The sequence below is a fragment of the Branchiostoma floridae genome, chromosome 2 (genome assembly GCF_000003815.2).
Source record: "Branchiostoma floridae strain S238N-H82 chromosome 2, Bfl_VNyyK, whole genome shotgun sequence".
Lineage (NCBI taxonomy): Eukaryota > Metazoa > Chordata > Leptocardii > Amphioxiformes > Branchiostomatidae > Branchiostoma > Branchiostoma floridae.
In genome coordinates, this window is record NC_049980.1 from 23,899,624 (window position 1) to 23,917,942 (window position 18,319).

The 18,319-nt window shown below is 39.4% G+C and overlaps 1 protein-coding gene across 1 annotated transcript in view; it reads right to left on the reverse strand.

Annotated features, from left to right (window-relative positions):
* LOC118410459 (eyes absent homolog 1-like) overlaps nucleotides 1-18,319 on the reverse strand; it is a gene marked incomplete in the record, with an annotated part of 97,819 nt that overhangs the window by 21,947 nt on the left and 57,553 nt on the right. Inside the window, 9 exon segments of the mRNA XM_035812191.1 lie at nucleotides 2,205-2,288; nucleotides 2,749-2,843; nucleotides 4,571-4,742; nucleotides 5,575-5,622; nucleotides 7,274-7,350; nucleotides 13,508-13,642; nucleotides 14,899-15,065; nucleotides 16,330-16,435; nucleotides 17,870-17,965. Coding sequence (XP_035668084.1) covers nucleotides 2,205-2,288; nucleotides 2,749-2,843; nucleotides 4,571-4,742; nucleotides 5,575-5,622; nucleotides 7,274-7,350; nucleotides 13,508-13,642; nucleotides 14,899-15,065; nucleotides 16,330-16,435; nucleotides 17,870-17,965 — 980 coding nt within the window.

The window sequence follows — 18,319 nt, forward strand, 5'->3', positions numbered from 1 at the left end:
ATCTAAGATGCCACATAAATCAAGTCTACTGTTGTTGACAGGAAGATAAGGGGACTACTAGCACCCTGTCTGGGGAACCCCAGATCTTTGACAACATAGCCTGTTAGACCATGTAAAGGGAAATTTACATGTACATGACATTTGTAAAAAGAAAAGCAATAGCAAATATACAAAATCTCATCTAAAACATTCAAAAGAATATTGAGTTAACCTGCCTTTAAACAATTCTATCCAGAAGATGAGAGTATGCTACTACAATGCTGGAAAAATTGCTTTGCTACATTTTGCAGTATTCTTTTGTCCCAAATGTTGTAGTCTTTTAAGATTTTATCAGGTAAAGCTACTATGCAAAGGGATAATCCAAACAGGAGTCCTTACAAGAATAATAATTACTACCAAATGGTACATAATTGGATCAATTCAATGCTAGATAGTAACTTCTGCCAAAAGGAAAGTAAGTATGACTTGCTGCAAAATGGATAATAAGAATAAAATTTTGTTCGCACACGGGCCAAAATGATCTGTGTTCATACACAGGAAGTGTCTAGAACAGCCCATCAGCCGATCCACAAAAATAGCTGAACTACAGCAGCATATTTTTCTGGGCAGGCTGCACCAGTGTCTGTGCCTGTGCATTTCCCGCCCTGCTGAACACAAAGAGCAACTGTTGCCAAATCTCTCTCGGAATTCCACCCATGTCGGGCTCTCTTGGCAGGAGGAGGGGCGGCCATACCAGGGAGCGTAGGGTCGCCCAGGGTCAACAGATTGGCACAGATGGCTCATATGAGGCAGGGACATGCCGGTCTTGGCATTGAGACAAGCCTTGAGGCTAGGGACGCTGTAAAATACACTGAAGGTTTTCTGGGGATTCTGAAAACTTGGCAACATTTTCACCACACTAGCAGCTTCTATTTAATGTTTACAAATTTTTCTGAAAACTGCAATTGATTCATTACAACAGTTACTGTTGTTTTCGTACACTTATTGATGATTAAATTTTTGAATAGAGGAGAATATGGTGTTTACTACAATAATACATGTAGTTAGGAGCACCACAATGAGAAAATGTGAATTCCTTCAGCTTGAATATATATAGCCTGGTTACCAAACCCCAGCCCGATCTCAAGTATCTATCCAACACGAAAGATATTTGAGGTTGGGGTATGGTATCCAGGGCTAGCTTGAATAAAGTTCTTGCAGTGCTTGCTGATTTGTAGATCATACAAAACTTTTGCCAACCTTAGAAAAAAACCCTGTCAACTACACAATTATGATGTTATCTCTCTATGTTCCTTGCCCTAAGCAATTGATGGTATCTGAGTTCCTTCGGAAGTGGGCCACAAAATTTTCAATGTGACCCTCTTTCCAGCAAAGAGATGCAAATTCTGGGACAATGGAGTGAGAGAGATAGTACTATTATTAGTAGAAAATCTCTGTTGGCTAGAGGCAATGCTGCAAGCAGTAATTAGACTTCCGTACAATGACAAATCTAGCTTGCTCTACTAAGATCTACGGAGAAGATTCCTCTGGATTCTGCTAAATCTTCAACCTTTCTCTCAATGAAGCGGCCGCCATGATAAGAATTCCCTGATAAGTACTCATAGTAAGACAGGAAATCTTATAAATGCACTAAACATGCAAATACCTGTAGATGTCTCCTTAATTGATTCACAGGTATATCTGGGAAGCAGATATGCTCAACCAACAACAACTGCTTTTATAACAGAAAATGTCTGCATGAAAGGAAAAGATCACTACACATTGTAGACTAGACATTCCTGTTAGCAAAACCTCTTAAGATAAAAGTTTTATTTTCTTATCAAACAACTACACAAATTACTTCTCGTTACAAAGTGTTCTTTGGTATATCTTTTAACTTGAAAAAAAAAGGGGGGAAGAAACCAAGGCCTATTGCTCGATCCAACAACAGAAATTTGCTTGTGGAGATGGACAAAAACTACATCCCCGTGGAAGGACAAAACCTTTGCAAAAATTCATGACACGAAAATGCATGTTCACAACTGCATGGCTTTGATCCTTGCTGAACATGAGACTCCACACCACACACCACCCCCTGCCCACCACCACCCCAAAATCAATGAAATACTGAGTGAGGCAGACAAAATTTACACTCCTGGAAAGAAAATAGGTCCATTAAGTTATAAAAGAAAATGATTGGCGTTGCGAAGACTTACAATTCCTACCTTTCCGAATCTCTGCGCATACGAGCCGGTGAGGAGGGAATGGAACACGATGATGGTCTCATCCAGGTCCCACACAAAAACTCTCTGTAGTGAGGGGGAAGCACAATTAGCAAGGACACACACAACAAAACAGGAAGTCTTCAAGATAACTCACTCATCTACCTCTCTTAGTGTATGTATTACTAAAAATATATATATATTATATATATCAATCTGTGCTATTTGTGTATATGGAACAAAATGATAGACATCCAGAAATTTTCAGTCACAAGTAGATTTCAGAATAAAGCCAAGCAAGTTTATATTTACATTTAATCATTATCTAATTCATCACAGATAATATTAATTTAAATGAACCAAAAGCATCAACTAAAGCAAATAAAATTCCAAGCATTAACAGGTACCTAATGTGGAATTTGCTAATGTTTAAGGGGGAAAAAAAGTAGAGAATCAGAGCAAAAAGAATCCAATATCATACAAGTTACACCAAACCATGTGCCACCTCAACCCAGGTATTAAGTAAAGATGCAAGATAATTGGTTACCTCTAGATCGTTTTCTGGAGGTGGGCTGGGTTGTTTCCTTCGTGACTTTGATCTGCTTGGCGTGCTTTTCACTTTCGTAACATCTTCGTGCACTACTGTGAAGATAGAAAAGTGACAGTAAGTCTAGTTAGTTACCTCTAGATCATTATCTAGTGGTGGGGAGGGCTGCTACTATTGGAGGAAGGTATTGACCCTTCTCTGTGCTCACTGTTCAAGTCTATTGTGGGCTTGAGATCAGTGTTTGCAAAGGGAATCACTTTGTTGACTGGAACATGTAAAAACAGCAAAAATCAGCTGTCAGAATGCTGTACAATTTTCCTTGTAGGTGTTCATCTGTATGAGGTCATTTGTGGAGAATCTTTACCAAAATGTTTCTGTAAGGTTCTGCAGGAACTAGTAACTCCAATTATGGTAATAAAGCCTTCTTCTCCAGTAAAGAGTTTTCAGAAGAAAACCATGCATGCATTTCTCCACTGGTTATCCTCAGAAATGTTTTTGAGTTACATTTTGTAAAATCATATTACATACAACAACCTCAAATTTTGTATAAACAGTGTAATCCGAAGATAAACAACATAAAAACCTGTAGAATCAATCAGAAAAAATTATAACACACAATCCTCCAAGTTAATGCATATAATTTAAAATCCTTATCTATTGTTCATTACAGTTCAGTACGTACACAAGATCATCGTCTTACAACTTTTAACACCCACAAAAGAGCTAGTTGGAGGTTGGAATCTGCTGCGACAAATCTGTCACCACTTTCTGTTTACTGTGCTGCTAATCACTGAATGTGCAGCTGGGAATCTGTCACTCACTTCAGCCTATCATGCAACAGATCTCTCATGCTTCCTTTGCCCAGAACAATGCCCAAACGTCTTGGGAATGCAAGGAGTCTTCAAAGCAAAAGTCTTGTCAAATAAGAATGATGCTTTCGATGATACATAAAAGGAGAACATATCCCCATTGGAATGTTCTGTGACAAGAGAAGTTGGAAAAGGATTCAACTACTTGTATAGACATGTTTTTTCTTCTTGAAAATCTTTCTGGCCTAAGAAGGAAAGTATTACTGAACTGTTTTAACTTTTAACAAAATTTCAATAATGTCACAACAAAATCAAAGTTGTGAGCACTTGAAATCCTCCACCTCTATACAATCTTGATAAAAATATCAAAACTATTTTCTATTCTAATCCTCAAGGCCCAGGCAAAATATTCCCCTTCGGACACTAAACACTGGGTAATCCGAGAAAAATATTACTGGGCGCAAACCACCAACAGCCTTCAAACAAGGACACTGACGTCCAGAAACCTTTCATCTCTGACTTATTTTCTATTGTAAATGATGATGATTCCCCTCTGCCCCTTAGGACAGTAAACACTGGCTACTGGACATGCCAGATTCTTCTCCTTGTGACTGTCACGCAAACTCACTGTTGGTCTGCCTCGATATGGGAGAGTTGGTAGCATCACCATGTAGACAAAATGTCAGAGGTCATATTGTCAGATTAACCATCTCTCAAGAGAACCTATTCAATGGGAGTTTTTACGTCCAGACATCTTCTGACATACAGCAAAAAAAGTAAACTAATTCTTCACCAAAACATTGACGACTTGACACAGATACTTCATTTCACTTCAACTCTTTTTGTATTCTGCAAGTTACAGAATGAATTTACCAGAGCGGACTGGTAGAGATGACCATATCTTTTGAGACCATTTTATTGACAGGATTGAATGAGGAGTGAGGGAGAAGCCACACAAAACATTCATGCATATGGTAAATCTGAACATAGCCCACAAATTGTAAAGTCCCTACCTCCAGTTGTGGGCAGATCTGGCATTGGTTGCAGTTGATATGTGGTTGTGGTGCTGGGTGCAGTAAGGGTGGTGGTGCTGGATGTGTTGAAGGGAGAGTACCCCTGGGGCGTGGTGTAGTACTGGTGGGCATAGGTGCCTGCCTGGCCAAACTGGGGGGGATACGTGTACTCCTGCAGGAGAAAATAACACAATTGTTACTCTCTGATAAACGAAGTACTGTAATCTCAAACACGAAACTTCATGGTGGTTTCATTGTTTTCACAGTTTTTATGCTGACCTTTCTAGGCCAAATTTATGAGGCCGTGAATCTGTCTCCCTTGTATGACTACTAGAATACAAAATTGTTTCAACCATGAATTTAGAACACCGTGAAAGACTCCTTTTCACTCCTACTGCAAAATAAAACCACCATGAAAGTCCATAAAAGTATGTACCCTATGTATCAAATGGCTGGACATTCGCAACGGTTGGTATTAGAATGGCAAGCCCAAGCAATGACATAAATATACATAAACATAAACAGGCACTTCTTGTACAATTTTGAGATAACAACAACACTGCTTCTGTTGTATCTATGAAGCATTCTAGCAATTAGTGTTTTATTTGTGTTAGGCCACCATTATCATTGATTTAGTAATACTTAAAGCAATTGCAGGCACATTGAGGTGATATTTTCTTATTAGTAACCTTTGTGCTGAATAAATGTGTGATGTGATGATTAGTGGTGCTTTATCATTAGGCATTTCCAATGCTTTAATTCAGCATAAGCCCTAAATCAATGGCAGACAGAATATCGACAAACAACTTCATGACTATTAAATTGCTTTTTGAAAATAATTTTGATTCAATCAAAGTAGAATTACTTTCACCACCATTCTGGCAGGTACAATACAGAGGCTTGTACTTGAAAGATGCTTCTATCTAATTCCAACAGTTTTCAACAATGTAGCTATAGATTTTTCTGTTTTTAAGCTTGTGTCATGCTGTGAGGACGGGTCATACCTGACCACTCTGGGTTTGTTTCCCCACTGCCTGCAAGACAACAGCAGCCTCAAGGAAAATGAAAAACAAAAATATCAACAATGGCGGCCTCACACAAATAAAGACATTATTACAAAAGTTTGCTTGTGAAGTGACAAAATACAGAGTCAATACCGAGATATACGAAATTCAACATGAAAAATGTGTGCTCAACTGCAAAATATATTTTCGATGGTTTAACACTGTAATATAAGTAGCACTTCAAGTATCATGCTGTTCATGATAACATTTGCAGGATGAAACCAGAGCTGCAAGTCTTGACGTCTAACCTCTCAATGTAAGTCAACTTCTTTTCAACTTCTGTTCCTACTAGCTCAGGTTGCACATGCAGGGTCTACCTGGGCATATAAAGGATAACTGTTCTGTCGGGGACATGCTTCTATCTTTCTTTTGATGTGAGGCCTTTGAGCACTCCTGTCATCAGCAGCAGATTTATACCCTAATGACCTTTGCCCTTTCTGGTAAGGTCAGAGGTCAACCCACACCTGCTGATAGTCAGGAAATTGTGCACATGCTGGATGTGTGATAGGGATGGTCAAAAGCACTTTTTGGACTAATTTGTGCGGGAATGGTACTAGTACTTTGATCCCCTATCTTGTGCCAAAGTAGCTCTCCCCTGACCAAAGCTGATGTGTAACTAACTGACAAATTCTTTTTTAACATTTTTGACATATAAAACTATCTCTCATAACTTTTGAAAGTGCAAATATAATATTTGCCCTTACAGCATATACTGTTTTGTTTACTATGTGAAAGCAAGAGTTTAACACTTACATTACACATCTATGGATACAAACAAAGTTATGCTGGTTTCATTGTTACTTGATGTTTTTTTTGTCACAGTATCTTATACTTTCAGAAATGAAAATAACCTTAAAAGACCACATTAGTGTTGTCCTCAAGGATAGGATAAAGAATCTTTGGCAAGGTCCCAAATTTCAGTTCAGCATAAAAGTTGTGAAGGTGAACTCCCCATGCCCTCAGCTGGATGCCTGGTGTCCACAGCACACCTTGCCCCAGGCCGTCTAACATTCACAATGGTAGCAACTGTTCCAAAATGTCAGGGTCAGGAAACTTGCTAGTTTTTCCATGGGCAGAGGTCACAGGTTACCCAGAATGTCTCCAATTTGTGCTCAATTTGCTCGTTTTGTCCCAACAAATTTGCAGTGGTGACTAGAGAGAGAGATGCTTTCTCCAAGGGCCATCATCAACTGCTGACTTCGACAAAAGGAAAGGATGTTCAAGAGCCAGAAGGTCGCTGAGCTTGAATCATTACGGAGCTACAGGTCTGACCCCAAGTAAAAAGTGGGCTCAATTTGAGCTCAATTTGCTGGTAGTTTGTCACTATACATTACACTTGGGTATGGGAAATGGATGCCTTGCTTGGGCAGTTATCCATGGTCCACTGCTCTGGACTGTTTCCAGAAAAACATAAGCTAGTGGACAATTGCACAACTCACAAGTTCCAAGTCTTCACATACAGGTTATATATTTTGGACATCACAAAAATGAAATATGGTCATAGAGTATTCACATGCACTACACGTCCCATTACAGTTTTTGGTGTGTCTGCAGAACCCCTTATTACTCCAAAATCAGGTTGGCACTACCAGTAGCTCTACTCTCTGTTCAACCCTTATGAAAATACTGGCAACCTCACCTGCTGTGCTGCGTAAGCTTGCGTGTTGGTAGCTGGACTGTTGGTGGGATAGGTAGCTGCACTTGTACTGTAAGTACCTACAGGGCAAAACACAAACAAGAAAAAACTTAATGCTTATAATAGAATGCAAGTTATCATTTTGAATAAAACTGCTGAAATATAAATCAACTTTATAAAGACAGGTTAGTAATACAAAAGGGAAAGCTATAACTCTTATTACCTTAAGAATTTTCCACAAAGTGATTTATCTATTGCTTTCTGATGGCTAAAACGGCTAAAACTGTGCAATTAACTAACACTTCTATCAATCCATACAACAGGATGGTACCATGATAATGTAGTCAAATCTCCCAGATTGAGATGAATTGGCAATAAAGAGCGAGTACAGACCAACATCAGCCCATCTTAATCCATATATCAATCCACAACTGACAGGAGAAGACCATTGGAAGGGGTATTCAAAAATGATGAATGGTACCTATAGGGTGTTACTGACAACAAGAAGGAGATGAGATGTTTTACTCATCATTAATGTGCTACTGAAAATTTTCAAGGTGTTCACCATTACAGGAGCAACATTTACACCAGTTGGGGGTCCATGTTGTACAAGAGTTAACATTGTCTAAATATCACAACATAATGATCCCCAGAGGGGCATAAGCCACAGGATACCGGAGAACAATAGGGCGGCGGATGGGAGAAATAATTACCAGGTGTGTTCGGGGCCTGACCGCAGGCGTACACACCAGCGCCTCCAACAGAACATCAGGACAAATACCTGCTGCAGACCTTCATTAATCATAGCCGCAATTTTCTGCTTATCTTGGTTGAGATCGATAAGGCCAGGTGATACTGTTGCTTTGTTTGAGATCCACAAGATTTTCATCCATGACATATGTTTGATAGCATTTTGTTCATCTATTGACTTCAAGGCAAATTATACTAGTATACATATATGTACACATTCAGCGTATGCTAGAGAACAATGTAGCACGAAGAACATTTTTAAGCTTAATAAGTGTATCATGACATTTATTGAGGGTTTCAATTCTGTTATCAGAGCTGTTCCTGTAAAATTTTTCTCCACAGCTTTCACTTTTAGAAGCAAGTTGTCAAAGCTGTGTTGATGTAGTTGACATTACAAATATGCATATAGGAGGAGATGGGCCAATTGATTAACAGTTGCAAGTCCTGATTAATCTATTCCCTTTGTGAAGGGGGCAAAACTTCTAAATGTCAGTTTTAATGAGACAGTAACAACTTTCAACGTTCATAGATGCCTTACACGCCCAGAAGGGAGTCCAATTAGGTTGTAAATATCTATGTAGAGAAAGAAGATCAAAAGGAAAAAGACGCTACCCTTGCCTCTATTGATAAAGACAATATGGGACGAATATTTCATTAGGTCAACCTGCAGGTTTATGGTTGATATAATCACTACTTCACTGCAAGAAATAATGAGGACTAAAAAAAATCAGCCATAAGGAAGCTAGGGTTACCAAGATATTGGTCAAAGCTTAGCTTTCAAGGTGTGCATAGCTATGCAATGTAGTATGTGAAGAAATACATTTGCTCTTCAAAGTTTTACAAGAACCTCCAGTACAGATGTCATAAATTTTCATCTGTCACGAAACCTCAAATGCACTGCTATCTACCTAATCAGGTTTCATTACCTACAACAGTCCCACACGGAGCAGGTGGCACATTTCCTTTATCTGAACAGACACCTTCTTCCTGCCCTCCTTGCACTTATCTCAACTTAATTCTACTCCTTCTGCATCAATACCTCCTTGAGCAAATACAGACTAATCAGTTCCAAGCGCTTTGCCTCGGAACTTATTTTTCCGACAAACAAAACAGCAGTTGCTTGTTATGCTTGAGCTGTGCTCATATCAAGCAAAGCAGGATATGTTAAACTGGGAAACATGGGTAGTAAGACAGGGGATAAGCTTCAGGTAGTACTACACACATTGCTGTCATATCTGGGAAGTCATAGGCTAGTAGATCTGGAGATAAGGAACTAGATAAACCTGCTTCTTCATAAGGGAACCACCCACCTGACATTTCTATTGTGACTAGCCCCTTCTACATATAAATCACTGAATTTTAGTGAGTGCTAGACATTGCTCGTGACAAACATATAAGCTGGTTATCATGAGGAATATGATTACAGTAAATAACATTTATATTTGCTCTGTATATCTACATTTACTTTCTAATTCTGCTGCCAATATGAGTGCATGTATATGTATAAAATTCTAGTAGTAATGTTTCAACTGTTTTGAAAGATCTAGCCAGCTATATATTTATTTCATATACTCAGTAATAACACTACACACGAGTTACTTCAACTTACCTGTCTTTAAACATTATTGAGATATTGATCTGATTTACATGTATACCTCAATTTCACCTACAATACAATACAGTCCTGCTGCTATAAACAGTGGTTGACAGGGCGCAGCAGGATTTTGGGGCTGTGACTTTGATTTTATTACACAGCTGAGCATTATTTTCTTCTCTACACAGATGCAACTTGTTTTAAAAACAAATTTCAAAAGCAATCTCTGACAAAGAGTGTTTTTGTTTTGTTTTTCCTTAAACAAGTAACAAGCAAGCTGCGGTAAATGCAGCAGGCCTGTGACTGTTCAGCAACAGATGGCCATGTGCAGCACAAATGCCACACAACATGCCAATTCTTTCTTCACACAAAGCCTGAAATTTTCAAACTTTGGCTTCAATGGGAGACCCGCAATTATGCGCAATCTTAGGTCAGGGCATGGAAATTTCACAAGCAGGCCGTGCTGGTCCAGGTTTCACTGGGAAATTGAGTATTGATTGGAGAAGGTGGTACGCTGTCATAACATACAGTTTGTATCAAAATCCATTTCAATGGGAACTTTTTCTTATTTTCATATCAAGAAAGTAAATGTAACAATCACGTCATGGCACCAGCAAATAAATTGCCTGTGAATACTATTGGTGCAACTTAAAACTATAAACCTTCTGCTTGAGGTAAGCTTTAGTCATAAAACTATAATCTACAAATTGCTGTGATAACAAACTATACAACGTCCAAGCCTTTTTCTACAAGTTTTTTCTAAAGTCTAGCTTAGCTTTCTTTGAATACGGGATCTTCTTTTCCTTGGCTTGGCTTTGCGATACTTTGCTATTAGCACATCAATAAAGATAAAACCCTTCCTTAATTACAGTATGCATGTTATCAACTAGTTCACCAAACAGCTTCTTCCCCGCACCTTTTAGAGAGGAATGTCACACTGCAGACCTGCCTGACAGACTCAGTTACTACATTCCCCCTGCATCAGGTCTCTATTCACAGTAATTCTGTTCTGCCTGACAGATGGTGGCCAGAGAGAAGCAGCCGCCTGCCACACACATAATAAAAGAACCTGGGACTGTTTATGTACCCTACAGGGTTAATATAGGCCCCACATGACGACCATTTAATGCACTCCTTGCCCTTAATGAACAGCACCTTTTCTAGGCCTGCCCTATTTTACTGGAGATTACTGTAAAGCACTACTTCACATTCTTTAAGTTGTCGTAACAATGCCTCATGCAAGGCATCTTACTTAGCTTTCATTAGCAAGCCAACCCTCTGACTCAAAACAATTACATAAAGGTTTTTTTCTACATTTGCTATTTTGTGAAATTACTTCCTAGACCCCAAGAAATACATTACCAGCTCTATGTTCTAATATTGGTACCAAGGCACTGAAACCACAAAAATACAGTTCATCTTCAATTTGTTCTGGGAGGTTCTGGTGATGTACAATTAAAGTCATATCTTTTTTGGTAAAAGTTCCTTAGTTGTAGGGTTAGACAGGGTATTCTATCTGCTCTACATAAACAACAGCATAAGACCATAATAAATAATGTCTTAAGTGTACAGCAAACATTTCTGTAATCATACACAATGATTCAATGACAATGTCATTTTCTCATACCATAAATAAACAATCCCTGAATATGCTGGACCTCTTAGATACATGTTTTACTTTGAATTGAAAACAAAACTTTTCCAACTTTTGACAGCTGTAGCAGACAGCACAAAACAGCGTACCGAGCCCTAAATTATAGCCAGTAATAAATGTGTTAAGGAGACAGAAAAGCTAACATAATGAGCTGAAATTAATTAGTGCAATCTCTGGTAATGGTTTGACAGTCAGCATACAGGTGCAGTGACAAGATTTGTAGCCGGCGGAAATGATAGAAACTAAGCCAGACAAAACATCACTACCAGCTAACTTGGAGAGGAAACCCTCCTGACCACTACTGACACAAATGCACTAAACTCCCCTTTCTGTTGTACTAACCTGTGAGACACAGCTTTCTGCCAACAGTATGATTGCACTTTTTAAAAGTCAATTCTGTTACAAGAAAAGGTTAACAATGAAATCTACTACCAGTGCAATACCTGAGTAGCTGAGTTGCCACATTCTTGGACCACCACAAGGACGTCTTACTTGGTGATAAACACTGCCACTATTCCAACACTTCCAGATGACTGGCTGGATTGACAAAGGGATATCCCCACACTTTCACTCCAGGCAACAGAGGAGAAACCAGAACAACTAAAGGGGCTGATCACAACATATAAGATGTCAGAAACAGCAGGTACCATTTGGAAAGAAATGGGGGTGTTTTGGGCATCAACAAGTTTAGAGGAAAAATGATAAAACCTTTTAAAAGATGCATTACACATGAGATATGAGTCAATCACTTACTGGTAAATGTTTTCTTTCCACTATGTTCTATTATCACAATTCATTATCTTATTTGGTTTCCTTTTAGACTGTGCTCTATAAGCAGATTTAGGTCTAGATTTAGGTCTAGTTTCAATCAATGTACACAAATACAAAGTCTTCATCTCGGTTTATCCATTGAATCGTTTCCTGAATAAAAATCAAAACCAATTAAAATTGTTTTCAACACAGCACCTAAATCACCTGATGCAATATAATATACAACATCTTATATAATACATTTTGTATTTCCAATTTCAAAACTAAAACTGATACAACTACAAGCACTTTCTCCCCAAAATATTTTGAATGCAATATTCCAGATGCCAAACAAAATATTGCCTCTGTTTTGAATATAAAAACCAAAAACAATAGATCACAAGAATTGTGGTTCCTGGTGCTGAAGAGGACTGATATGCTTTGTGGCTGTTTCAATACCCCAATTCTGACAAGAGCCCATGAAGGTTAGGTTATGAAAACAGGCCTGCCTCCCAAGGAAAACAAGTGGGAGAGGAAATGTGCCAGCCAGAGCTGTCCTGGGGGACTCACTGCTACACAAGCTGCCTAAAACAAACCTGGAAGAACAAAGGAAAACACCCAAGCCAAAACTTGGGACAGCAACTGAGAAACACTGGCAAACACTGATGACCAAGATGGCCTCTGACCTCCCCATGTCAGAGGTCAACCACATCCTATCTTAAGTGGAAACAGACTGCATACTATACTTGACTTTGAGTGGTACAGTACTGGATATGCCTATGTAACATAAGTCTAACAATATGCCATTACCTCAGGGATGACATCATTAACGTATTAAGCATAGGGATGTGCTAGGTGATCAAACACAAATGAGGTACAGAGTATAAAACCAGAGAACAAGGCAGCGGATATTGACAAGATCACAGACATCTTTTCTGAAATGAAGACAGGTGCACCTTGACCACTAGAACTTTTCAGACTGCTGTAATTCTTGCAACTTGTCCAAATAAGCAGACAGCAATGAAAACATTGCAATGAAAACTTTCAACAGCTGGTTGTCACTCATCATGACAGGTCTCCCTGACCTGTGACCTCATCCCAAGACCCTTGACACAACATTGGGTCAAAGGTTAGGGACATCTGCCATTCTCCTAGATGTTATAACTTAGATGACCGACCAAGGTGACTTGAGTTTGATGTTTCGATGTCAAAATTTGAACATCTCACATAGCTTACTGATGAAATGGCCGCTTACATTTAATCAATTGGACTGAATAAAATGTGCCATATGTAAAATTTTCAATAAAATCTTCATGCGATGTAAACCACTTCACACATATTGTCACACATATTGTCAGAATGATGCATTTCTCAATTTCTTGTTCAGCATGTGTAGCATCTCAACCTGCTTGTAACTATATCAATCTTACAACTGGTCATTAGACCTCTCTATATTCAGTGGACATAGTATAAGAAGATATGTACCAACCTTGTACTTGATATGCAGTGTATGGGGCCTGTGCTGGCTGCCCTGCTGTGGAGAAGCCTGGACCATACAGGCCTGTTGGGTATGTTGCTCCGTGCTGACCCTGTACTTTGGCTTCCTGCATTGCTGGTCTGGCACCTAGACCAATAGTCAATGGTTAAAAACAAGATCTACGAAAACCAGCAATCATTGGGAAAACAGTGTAACATGCATCAAACTTTATTAACAAGCTCCAGAAAATTCTTCCCATTAAATTGTGCATAAAAGATGTCAACACCCTTAACTTTAGCTGGTTCTAAATGTTGCTTGTGACAGTTATGAACATGGGAAGGTAGCTTTCCTGCTGTCCACAGACACACTTCACTTCCCACTCTGAATAGACTCTGTCATTCCTCTATACATCAGAAAAAACTGATGAGTGACCTTTCCCCTATAATTCCTTTCATATGCAAAGCTTTCATCTATATATTTTCAATAATAAATCACTTCCATATTACCCTGGCCAAGTTCTTACAAAGATGTATGAAGTGAATGAGCAACATATTTCACATAAAACAACAGTACTGATTACTTGAGACCATGTTGTTTGTGAAACAATCCCCCTGTTCACTTGATACAGTTGTAGAAACCACCACTTTCCTTTTCTTCTAAGACACCCATGCGACAGGAGAGTCCCTTCCCGGATTTTAGGGCTAATGTTTAGCCTAACAGAAAACCCTGGGCCTGCTTATGTAATCTGTCAGGAGTCTGATTCACTTAGCCCTCTTCCTGAGGTTGATTAAAAGATTTCCAACCTTCTGGAGAACAAAGTCACAGCCAAATGTCAGGGCACAGTCCCATGCCCTGGAGATCTTACTCCAGTTCCTGGAGGCACACTACAAGGTAACAGTGACAATTCCATGACTACAGCTTCCTGCCAGGCATTCCTATCATTCCAACAGAACCAATTTCCCATTGCATTTCGCTCAATGGCATCATTATGGCAGACTGGGCATTTTTGTCACATCAATCAGAGAAACGTGTGGTCCATGCATTTTTCTCAACACCTGGTCATGACCTATGACATGTGTCATTTCTTAATGTCAAAGATAAGCTCCATCTCCATCTTTTATCTATATTACAAATCAGTTCATCAAGGTAGAGTTTCACTCATCACCACAGATATAAAACAAGTCAACAACATGCTGCAAGCAGTAGCGCAGTTCTTCATTTCATACATGTTGAAGTGTCAGGTGGGAAGAAAGCAAACTTTTGCTCTGATCACCAGATTCAAAATACTAATAGACAAATTGCACAAAACTTCATACTGTCTGTTATATTCTACTACTAGTAACACACAAGTACAATATAAAAAATGTTCATGGTGGCCTATGGAACTTAATTTGCCAACAAACCTGGAGGATAAGCTCCTGGCAGATAAGGTTGTCTGGTCTGTGGGTTGTAGTAGCCTGGGTTCGCAGGCTGCATGTACTGCTGCTGCCCTGTCACCACTTGCTGATAGCCCGGCATCCCAGTCTGTGAGGCTGGTGCAGGCAGAATGTGGGGGTATGGGCGACCAGGGCTGGAGGAAAGGAAAAACATCACACAGATGACTTCCTAGAGCAATGGCAATCAAGATAAAACTCTACAAGGTTATCAAAAGTCTTTGGCCTTGGAAACCACCATTCAGACATAATTTATTGTAACAAGAGGTAGGTGCACAGCAGTGAAAACTGTGGGGATGACAATGTGAAAGAGTAAAAGAAATACACTAAAAACAAGTCCCAATTTTTTCTTATGGATCGTAGGTGTTTAAGACACACCTGTGATGTCATAATTAAATGCGACCTTTCAATGAAAAGAAGATAATCTAGTTCTTAACTTTTAAAGTGCAGCTATTATGGTGGAAAGTCTGGAGTATAGGCCTGTTCGGGTTTAATGATCACAATAGGTAGAGAACCTGGAGCAATGGGCAAACAAGGGCGAATCCCCCTTCAGGCACCAACATCCCATTGTCATAACAAATTACAACAGGAGAAAGGGTAGTTACCGCCAGACCAGCACTACCAGTGGTTACAGTTGTTATCTTGTGTAACTACCGTTATTAATTAGATCCCTTTCAACGAGCATGATTCATTAACCAACCCTGATCACTTAATTAGTGGGCACTGAGGTGTTCAAATTTATGATCATTTGAAGGAGCCTACAATTACAGCAGAATACAAAGTACAATTGTGCCGCTCATGGATCTTGTTCTCTAAGACTAGGTTCGACAGCCCACTGATGATGTGTGTGTGCATAGATCTAAGATGTCTAAGATATGAACTAAAGCAAATGCATCAATGTACTAAATATAAACATATGGCTTAATCTGTATACTTTTATGGTACCAAATTAGTTATAGGATAAAAACTGCAATAAATTTTGTATCTATCCCCACCACTACCGCAGACACCTGGCAACAGCTACAACAGTGTACCAGAATGTCACCAATCCAGAGAATTATAACCCCAGCGGCAGATGGACCAGCCACGGCCGCAGGGCCAGTCTTGGAAGGTACAACAAGGTCAATTTGAGGACACCACACTGATAGTCTAACCCAATCAAAGATAACCTAGCTTCGTGGACGGCTCTTAAACAAGATAGCAAAATTCAAGTGACCTTCAAAGGTGCCTTGCTTAATCATTCTCATATGAGGAAAGATGATAATCCTGGGTAACGTCACATATATCTTTGTGCATGACCATGACCCCAAGGCCACACCTTCACAATCATGGTAAGATGCTCTACTTGACTAACTTACTCTGACTCAGTGATATTGAAGTGAGCTTCAGGGAGAGACCTACCTGCCGTAGGGAAACTGAGAGGCTGCGAATTGCGCTGCTGTGCCCTCGTACGCTGTGGAATTCTGAGAGGTGCCCTGGCTGTTCATCGTTCTGCTCTCAGTGGACCCTACAGGACACACAACAAAATCAACTTTGATCAACAACAAACAGCACACATTTCAACTCATTAGATAGGTTGAACAAAATTCATTTTCAAGTTATTAGTATTGTTTAATGCTTGAGGTGAACAGTTCAGCACCTGTTTGGAACGGGGCACTGCCATAGACTGCAAACTCAAACAACTACTCACAAATATAATCATGATATCGAGAGAAGTTGAGCAGTTAGAAAGGAAACAAGACTTAGAGATGATAGTGACAGTTAATAAGCTTTGAAATATTGACTTCTATGATTTAGATGATAATTTTGACTACCGCCTTATGCTGTACTACCAGATTCCTACCCTGCTGTTAGTGGCTACTCGAGCTATCTACAACTTCTTGAGGGAGTGACAGGTTTACCATATGTGACAAGGGACAACTATGTTATTCTGGAACTGGTATTCTAGCCTACATGGGGAAAAATGGAGTAATCTCCAAATGCCTACAAACGTTCGAGTGAGGAACTTTGCGAACGAGTGTAGGAGCAGGACCCACCTGCAAAATCTGCCCCGTGTGTGAAGGTGCCAGAAGTTGGGGCGTCACATGTGATAGGTTCACTTTTTACTGTAGCAGAAGACATGACAAAAATTCATGCAACCACAGGCAAAACGAAAAATCTGCAGAGGTCCAGCACCAAGCAGCTGTGACTTTCAGGTTTCCAGCTACAGTTTAAGATTTGCACCTTCAGTCTGATTCATTTTGCATTGTTGGTGTAGCCACAACTAAAACTAGTATGTGTGAAAGCTACAGAGAACAATTGAAAATAAAGCCAAAAACTATGAAAAAATACTGCAAAAACAAAATTTGCAATACAAAAAAAATCTCAAGCACAAAGATGTAGCTATGGCTTTGATTGAACTTGATTTGACCTGAGATATCTAGTGTTCCTCTTGTAGAGTCTTGTGTCCAGAGGGAGTTATGATTTCATCAATACAAAGATACAACAGTTCAGATATAAAATAGAAGAAGACCTGGAAGCTGTAACACTTATGACAGAACCTTGTCACAATGTTCACCACTTACTCATCAAATTTAATGCCTGATGGATCACATTGACTTACCTTTATGTTAATTAATTCTACATAGTCTGAAGTTCTATTCACTTACTCTATATCAAAAGTAATTCCCTTCAAGCTTTTACCCTACTGCTCCTTTTTGCCTCTGCATCCTCACCTTTTATCACTCTCTTTTCATCATGTCCCATCTCTCCTTTTTTCATGCTAATTCCACTGCCATCTCCTCATACTTCTGCTCAATCCCTGCTTTTTGACCAGTTGTTTCCTCTATACATTTTATTTTCGGTCAGTCCTCCTAGACCCCTCTTGTCCTGATTATCCTACAACATCAACCCAGCCATCCTCCACACACCGTCCTTTCCTCCATCCCAACACAAGACTTACCAGAAGCAGTAGTTTGAGTTGTGACGCCGGTCATAGCCCAGTCTGAATTGGTCAGCACTGTCGAGTCACCTGTTGTCACTATCACGCCCTGGCCAGCTGCAACAAACCAGAAAGACTTAGACAAGCAAAAAAAAAACTATATGTCTTAATTTCAGAGAATCTATGTCATGTTTGAAAGACATTAACATGTTTCAAAGGAAACTGGCAGTTTCAACAAACTATCCATAGATAATAACTCTTCTGATAGGTAATATCAGTTTTGGTATCTACTCTACAGTAAGGATATACTTTTCAAGCCATGCTAACATGGACAGAATAGGCTTGTATCATAACAGCACAATTTGGCACGATCTAGACACAGTTTTTCCCGATATCGGCTAGCCAACAACCTCTCATCGACAGTTTTTTTTCATGCGTCTAGATGGAACTGCAATATCACCAAAGATATCG